Source organism: Saimiri boliviensis, chromosome 14 (assembly GCF_048565385.1).
Source record: "Saimiri boliviensis isolate mSaiBol1 chromosome 14, mSaiBol1.pri, whole genome shotgun sequence".
Lineage (NCBI taxonomy): Eukaryota > Metazoa > Chordata > Mammalia > Primates > Cebidae > Saimiri > Saimiri boliviensis.
Genome location: NC_133462.1, coordinates 38,655,521 through 38,664,215, shown reverse-complemented (window position 1 = coordinate 38,664,215; position 8,695 = coordinate 38,655,521). Strand labels below are relative to the sequence as shown.

At 50.1% G+C, this 8,695-nt stretch overlaps 1 protein-coding gene across 8 annotated transcripts in view; it reads right to left on the bottom strand.

Annotated features, from left to right (window-relative positions):
• Positions 1-1,412: 1,412 nt before the first annotated feature.
• The window catches only part of FBN3 (fibrillin 3), a 91,966-nt gene continuing 84,683 nt past the window's right edge, over positions 1,413-8,695 (bottom strand). For all 8 annotated transcript variants that reach the window (XM_074384696.1, XM_039466741.2, XM_074384693.1 and 5 more), the window contains 2 exons: positions 7,980-8,130; positions 1,413-2,245 (listed from right to left, as the gene is read on the bottom strand). In XM_074384696.1, the coding sequence (XP_074240797.1) occupies positions 1,904-2,245; positions 7,980-8,130 (493 nt within the window). In that variant the 3' untranslated portion in view covers positions 1,413-1,903. The remainder of the gene's footprint in view (positions 2,246-7,979; positions 8,131-8,695) is intronic.

The following is an 8,695-nucleotide window of genomic DNA, read 5'->3' as shown; positions in this document are numbered from 1 at the left end:
CCAAATGTACTGTGATGTGTGACACGCACAGTACACAGTACATGCTAACTGCATGTTTATTAACACAATGAATATCCTGGCCATCAAATTTGAATCTGCCTGGAACCAGTGTGGGGACTGATGGCCCAGGAACATGCCCAACTTTTTCTTTTCTTTTTTTTTTTTTGAGACAGAGTCTTGCTGTCTCACCCAGACTTGGGTGTAGTGGCACAATCTCAGCTCACTGCAACCTCCCCTTCCCGGCATTCAAGTGATTCTCCTGCCTTAGCCTCCGAGTAGCTGGGATTACAGGCACATACCACCATGCCTGGCTTTTTTTTTTTTTTTTTTTCTGTATTTTCAGTAAAGACAGGGTTTCGACATGTTGGCCAGGCTGATCTCAAACTCCTGACCTAAGGTGACCTACCCACCTCGGCCTCCCAAAGTGCTGGGATTATAGGCATGAGCCACCATGCCTGGCCAGGCTGCCCAGCTTTCAACCTGGCCCAACCTTGGCCAAGGTATTTAACCTCTCTGAGCCTCAGTCTTCCCTGTAAAACGGGATGGTAGCAGCATCTATTCCTCAAGGTTGTAGTGACAACCACAGTGGTCAATAATCGTAAAATACTTAGATACTCATGCCTGTAATTCCAGCACTTTGGGAGGCCAAGGCAGTAAGATCACTTGAGCCCAGGAGTTCAAGACCAGTCTGGGCAATATAGGGACACACCCTCTCTAAGAAAAATAAATTTTAGACTGGGCATGTGGCTCACACCTGTAATCCCAGCACTTTGGGAGGCTGAGGTGGGTGGATCACCTGAGGTCAGGAGTTTGACATCAGCCTGGCCAACATGGTGAAACCCCGTCTCTACTAAAAATACAAAAATTAGCTGGGCATGGTGGTGCACACCTGTAGTCCCTGCTACTTAGGAGGCTGAGGCACGAGAATCATTTGAACCCAGGAGGCGGAAGTTGTAGTGCCACTGCCCTGCAGCCTGAGTAACACAGAGAGATCCTGTCTATTAAAAAAAAAAAGAAAAAGGAAAAGAAATTTAAAAAAATTAGCCAGGCATGGTGGCGTGCACCTTTGGTCCCATCTACTTGGGAGAGGCTGAGTCTGGAGTACTGCTTGAGCTTGGGAGGTGGAGACTGAAGTGAGCCGTAATTGCATCACTGCACTCCAACCTGGGCAGCAGAGCACAGAGCGAGATCCTGTCTCAAAAAAAAAAAAAAGAAAGAAAGAATGAAAGAAAAAGAACAATGTCTGGCATGTACTGCATGACTACATGATCAGGAAGCGTGAGTTGTTATTACCATTATGGGGAGCCCACAAGCCCTTCTACTTCCCCAGGCACAAGATCTGCCTGGTCCAGCCCGAGGGCAGCATCTACTTACTTCAAGAACTTGCCAAGGGGCAGGCAGACTTAACCCAAAATAACTTTATTATTGTCTCCACTTTGATATAAAAGCATTCTCCAAATGGGGGCAAACGCAACAAATCACTGTGAGGTCTGGGCCCCCTGTACACCCTTCTGCTCCAAGGGACAAGCTCTGTGCCCACCCCAGTTGCCATTGCCACGTCCTGCCAAACCTCCCCCACGACTCCAGGCAAACCACAGTGCAGTACAGAAGCTAAAGCCTGAGACTGACCAGACACGGTGACCACAGGGCCTCTCCCTGACCTTGGCTGTGGCGTGGAGAGTGCAAGCTGCGGCTTCTTGCTGTCTCCAGGAAAGACTTGAGTAATTGGGGGTCCCCTGGAGCTGGCGCAGAGGCCAGGCTTGCCTGAGGTTGTAGTGTAGCATGTTACTCTTCCTGAGTTTCAGGGTTCTACCTGGTCAGTCATCACTGCTGGGGATCAGTCCTTCCCAGTTCCAGAATCTTCCTTCACTGGACAGCTGGGGCCCATCAGGCCTCCTTCCAACTAAAGTAACTGCAGCTGCACCTTCAGCCTCAAGGCCTGGCCCCATGGCCCTGGCTGCCCCTCTGGTTGGACACCCCAAGATCCTGCCACGTTGCTCACCAGCTCCAGTCGGTAGATTCCAGGCTCTGGCCGCCTCCGCCCCAGCTGCAGGGAGCTGCAGCCATGGATGTGATGCATGCGAAAGAAACCTTGTTCATTTCCCTGGGCAATGACGTACCGGACCCGGCCCTCCAGACCCTCTAGGGCTGGCCGGAGCTCCAGGATGCGCTCGGCCCGGCCCAGGTGTGAGAGAGTCAGGTCCAAGGTCAGCAGGGCCTCAGAGTCAAGGGTGGCCAGGCTCACCTGGGGAGAAAGACCAGGTGCATGGTCAGAGCCCAAGAGAATCGGGATGTGGTGTGGGTAGGGGGTCCTGGGATTGTGGCCAAAGAGGAGATTTTGGCCGGTCTCTGAAGTGGAGGAGAGAGCCATAAAAAAAGAATGAGATCAGGTCATTTGCAGCAATGTGGATGCAGCTGGAGGTCATTATCCTAAGCGAATTAATGCAGAAACAGAAGATCAAATACAGCATGTTCTCAGTTATAAGTGGAAGCTAAAAATTGCATACCCATGGACACAAAGATGGGAGCAACAGACACTGGGACTACTAGAGTGGGGAGAGAGAGGGAGACCAGGGTCGAAAAACTGTCTATTGGGAACTATGTTCACTACGTGGACGACAGGATCAGCAGAAGCCCAAACCTCCTCATGATGCAATACATCCATGTATTAAGAACAAACCTGCATCTGTACCCTCTGAATCTAAAACAAAAAACAGGCTAGGCACAGGGGCTCATGCCTATAATCCCAGCACTTTGGGAGGCTGTGGCAGGAGGATTGCTTGAGGCCAGCATTTCTTGCTTTCTTTTTTTCTTTCTTTTTTTTTTTTTTTTTTTTTTTTTTTTTTTTGAGATGGAGTCTTTCTCTATCACCCAGACTGGAATGCAGTGACATGATCTCGGCTCACTATAATCTCTGCCTCCCAGGTTCAAGAGATTCTCCTGCCTCAGCCTCCCAAGTAGCTGGGACTACAGGTGCCTGCTACCATGCCTGGCTAATTTTTGTATTTTAAGTAGAGACAGGGTTTTGCCACATTGGCCAGGCTGGTCTCAAACTCCTGGCAGTAAGTGATCTGCTCACCTTGGCCTCCCAAAATGCTGGGTTACAGGTGTGAGCCATGGTGCCCAGCCAAGGGCAGGATTTTAAGGCCAGCCTGGGCAGCATAGTGAGACCTCCTCTACCTACAAAAAGTAAAAATATTAGTGCTGACGTGCACCTGTAGTCCCAGCTACTTGGGACACTGAGGCAGGAGGACCCAGGGATTTGAAGTGGCAGTGAGCTGTGATCACACCTCTACACTCCAGCCTGGATGACAAACTGAGACCCTGTCTCAAATGTGTGTGTGTGTGTATGTATATATATATATATATATATATATATATATATATGTTTATTAGGCACCTACTGAATTCCTGGCAATCTTTTAGGCACTAGGGGTTCAGCAATGAGCAGATAAAAATCTTTCCCCTTAGGGAGCGTGCCTTCTAGTAAAGCAAAGCAGATAGTAAACAAATAAATGAAAAATGAAAAGGTGACAAGACGTGCTACGAAAAAACAAGAACTTGGCTGGGCGAGGTGGCTCACACCTGTAATCCCAGCACTTTAGGAGGCCAAGGTGGACAGATTGCTTGAGTCCAGGAGTTCGAGACTAGCCTGAGTAATGTGGTGAAACCCTGTCTCTACTAAAAATACAAAAAATTACCCAGGTGTGGTGTTGCACAGGATCCTTTGAGCCCAGGAGTTCAAGCTGCAGTGAGCTCCAGGAAAAAAAAATTAGCCAGGTGTTCAGGATCCTCCCACCTCAGCCTCCCAAGTAGCTGGGACTATAGGATTGCACCATTGCATTCTAGCCTGGGTGACAGAGTGAGACCCTGTCTCCCCTAAAAAATAAAAGAAATGAATTTTAAAAATCAATAAATAGGCTGGGCACAGTGCTTTTTTAGTAGAGACAGGGTTTTGCCATGTTGGCCAGGCTGGTCTCAAACTCCTGGACTCAAGTGATCACTGGGCTGGGCACGCCTGTATTCCCAGCAATTTGGGAGGCTGAGGTGGGTGGATCACTTGAGCCCAGGAATTTGAGACCAGCTTGGGCAACATGGAGAACCCCATCTCTACAAAAAAACACAAAAATAAGCTGGGAGGGCATGTGGTGCATGTGCCTGTGTTCTCAGCTACTTGGGGGATTAAAGTGGGAGAATTGCTTGAGCCCAGGAGTTCAAGGCTGTAGTGAGCTATGATTGCGCCATTGCACTCCAGCCTGGGTGACAGAGTGAGACCTTGTCTCACACACACATACACACAATCAGTCAGTAAAAAATAAAGTGGAGAAAAACACGGAATGTGAGCTTCCCTTGGCATATCAAGTCTAGCTCTTCATCCACAAGGCCATCACATCCACAATGTGAGCTGTAGACTCAGTGGCATAGGGCTTGGGCTGCTTCTGAGAGAGGCTGGGACAGACCCCTAGTCTCAGCTGAGGGACCTTGCTCAGACCCCTGCCAGCCTGGGTCAAGGGCATCAAAGATTTTCTCTCAGAGACCCAGCAGCCAGGGGATCATTCCGATGATATTGGGCCCCACAGCGCTAAGGTCGCTCAGAGGTGTCCTGGGATGGCTGGTGTTAGGAACAAGGGCCTTTCAGCAGAAGCCAGCCCCTAAAAGGATGCCAGAGCTGACAGTGAGAGAAATGGATGCCAAGCAGGGCTGGAGAGGAGGGTGCAAAGGACCAGACAGAAGAGCCGCCCGATAGCTTCCGCTATGCTTCCTGCATCTGGCTCTCTTTGAGAGCTCCCTGTGTGCCAATGACAAACCCTTCTTTATTTAAGCTCCTCTGAAGTGCCTTCCTGGTACTGGAAGCTGGACAAGGCCCTCAATAAGACAGCGAGGCTCAATGGCAGGCTACCCCAGGGCTGGGTGACGTATTCAATCCCGGAGAAGGTCATCTGTGTTTTCTTCTCTTTTGCTTTGAGGAGTGCTGTGTTGGCTTGGCCTCATTGACATGCCAATGGAGTGTTTTGCTGTTGCATTCAAGTGAAAGTTATTCCTGTTCCCCATCCCCTCAGTTCTGGAGCTCTCAGGCCTTCATCCCACAGAATGCTGTTCAGACTTTTGCTCTTACTGACACCTGCTGGCAATCAGTGGGTATTGCAGGCAAAGGCACAACACAGCTCTATTTTTGAGATGACCTGTCTGTCACCCAGGCTGGAGTGCAGAGGTGTGATCACAGCTCACTGCTGCTTCGAACTCCTGGGTTCAAGCAATGCTCCCACCTCAGCCTCCCGAGTAGTTGGGACTACAGGCACAGGTCACCATGGCCGACTAATATTTATACTTTTTGTAGGTGGAGAAGGTCTCACTCTGTTGCCCAGGCTGGCCTCAAAATACTGGCCTTGGCCAGGCATGGTGGCTCACACCTGTAATCCCAGCACTTTGGGAAGCTGAGGTGAGCAGATCACTTGAGGCTAGGAGTTTGAGACCAGCCTAGCCAACATGGCGAAACCTTGTCTTGACTAAAAATTCAAAAATTAGCTCTTCTCTATCTTAATCTACTTGTGCCCTGGGGGGCCCTTATAATCACTCCACTCACTCTTACTGGTACCAAGGGGTGGCAATACAATAGTAAATCCTACAGACACAGCTCTACCCTTGTGAAGTTTACAGAAAATACAAGTAACTATGGGATAATATATACATCCACAGTTTTTCCTAGCAAGGGGAAAAAAATAACTAGAAGGAAAAAGGACAAAGTAATACATTCACATTTTATCTAACACAGAAAGCCTCTCATGCCCAATAACCCTATTTCATGTCTGACTTTGTTTTTCCCCATAGTACTTATCATGTATCATATTTGTCATGTGTTACAAAATATGGTATGTTTTACATATTGATTTCTTGTGCGTCTCCCTTTTAGAATACAAGCCTCATAAGGGCAGGTGTTTTTGTTGTTGTTGTTTGCTGTTGCTCCATTACAGTGCCCAGCATGCAGTAGGTATTCAGTAAAATCTGTGGAGTTAGGAAGCTTCATCCTCAATGTCTACAGTTGGGGTGAGCTTGGGGTAGTAGTTTCTATGCTCAATTATAATTGTTTGGGAAACAATGTAAAGTGATGGCTTCAGAAGGCAGAAGGGCCTAGGATGGCTTGCCATGAATGTCAAGACTGCTTGTAAAGAGAAGTCCATGTGCCATGGTCATGGAATCTCTGAGCCACCACTTTCTTTCTCTTTTTCTTTCTTTCTTTTCTTTTTCTTTTTCTTTTTTCTTTTTCTTTTTTTTTTTTTTTTTTTTTTTTTGGTGAGATGGAGTCTTGCTCTGTCACCCAGGCTGGAGTGCAGTGGTGTGATCTTGGCTCACTGCAACCTCCGCCTCCTGGGTTCAAGTGATTCTCCTGCCTCAGACTCCCAAGTAGCTGGGACTACAGGTGCATGCCACCATGCCTAGCTAATTTTTGTAATTTTAGTAGAGATGGGGTTTTACCATATTGGTCAGGCTGATTTCAAACTTCTGACCTCAGGTGATCCTCCCACCTCAGCTTCCCAAAGTGCTGGGATTATAGGTGTGAGCCACCGCACCTGGCCGCCACCACTTTCAAGTTCTATGACTTGGGAATGTGCCCTAACCTCTCTGAGCCTCAGTTCCTCCATCTGTAAAATGGGGGAAATAGTGGCATGTGCACTTTCCAGCGTTGTCATAATATTGAGAGGCTGTGAGTACAGAGCATTTTGAGCGATACCTGCATACATCAGGTGCTTAATACATGTTTGGCTTTCAGATCCCTTGGGTGATGGCTGCAGGGCTGACCCATAGTCAGAGACTCTCCTGTTGAGGGGCAAGCAGCTGGCATCTCTGGCAAAACTGCCTCTCTGCACATCCTGATGGGGTGGCTTAAAGGGGCAGGAGGGACAGAGCCATAGGCCTGGCCTATGGCTTCTAAGTGATGTGTTGAAGATCCCTGAGATTCCTAGAGGCAAGGCAGGTTCAGGAACTCCAAGGGCATCTCAGGAACAGGAGGGGGACAGGGCAGATGCTGAATGGGTATGTCAGGTTGGGGCCCTGATGCTCCTAAGAGGAGCCTTTGCTGGGGTCCCCAGAGAAAAGACTCACCTCCCCGAGGCTCAGGCAGGGAAGGAGCTTGAGCTTAACTTGGGCCAAGGGTTTGTGACAACAGCTCAGAGGGATGCACAGAAAAGATGGGAGAAGCTCTGGGACAGAGGCCACTTAGGGCCCCACTGGAAGTAAATCCCAAAGGGGTCCAGAGTGAGGACTTCACCAACCAGGAGGTGAGGGAGTGACAGATTCCATGGTGCAGGCACGGTTGAGGGGCCCAGGAACTTCTCCAGCGTCCAAGTGCCTTTATAAAAGGGACCCATGGAGGCCGGGCAAGGTGGCTCACGTCGGTAATCCCAGCACTTTGGGAGGCTGAGGCAGGTGGAGCATGAGGTCAGGAGATCGAGACCATCCTGGCCGACATGGTGAAACCCCGTCTCTAATAAAAATACAATAATTTGCCAGGCGTGGTGGTGGGCGCCTGTAATCCCAGCTACTCGGGAGGCTGAGGCACAAGAATCACTTGAATACAGGAGGCAGAAGTTGCAGCAAGCCCAGCTCATGCCACTGCACTCCAGTCTAGGCGACAGAGTGAGACTTCATTTCAAAAAAGAAAAGAAAAGAAAAAGGACCCATGGAAAACATCACAGCCCAGCCAGGGTCTGTATGGAAGACGCCTGACTCGTCACCAGGAGTGAGGTACAGTGCTCAGGGGATGTGTCCACCAGAGACCCACCCCCCACACCAAGAAAAATCCCAGGGCCAAGAAAGTACAGGAAGGCCCCAAGCTGGCACCCATGGCACAGGGAACATGCTGTGATGAGGAGCCTGGTGCTCCTTCTTGGGGGCTGACACAACTAAGTCAGGTCCACAGCCTCTTTCCCAAACTCACCCCGTTCCCTGGCCACCCCCGCCCAGTGCAGCACCCATGTCACCTGGTGGTCCCTCGGGCCACTGCGTCGTGGCCGGTTCTGAGGGGAGAGGCCATTGATCTTGCATTCATAGCAGGCTTCAGACGAGAGCAGCTCCTCTTTGTCTGAGGCGTCCTGGGGTCTGGAGCTGAAGCCCAGGCTGGAGACACAGTGCCTGGGCCAGGATGAGCAGGATGGAGGGGTTTCAGGGGTGGGCTGGTGGGAACTCCCCCAACCCTGTTCCACCTCCATACTCCATTCTGAGTCATGCTGCAAATGCCACGCATAAATGTGCCTCTGAGCGTGTGCTGGTGTGGCTGTGTGCACGAGTGTGTACACAATGTAAGGGTGTGCATGTGTGCCCCTTGGTTCACCTGGGCATAGGTGTGAACATAGGAGTGAGAGGACAGGCACAGGCTGGGATGGGCAAATGGACATGAGCATACCCAGGGGCATGTGTGTGTGCCAACCTGTGTGTTCACATGGGGAATAACTCATGCAGGCGCCTGTGTGCTCAGAGGAATGTGTGAATCTCCCTGAGTGTGCCTGGGGGTTTGTGTATAGTGTGAGCACTCACAGAAGGCTGATGCGTGCTTCCTTACCTGTGCAAACCAGGATGTAACAATGGCACAGTGCCCCCAGGGATGCAGGAGCCTGCGTGCACACTGGGACATGCATACACGTGTGCACACACACGCACGTGTGCATGCTGGGATCTATGAATGCATGAGGGTGCCCAG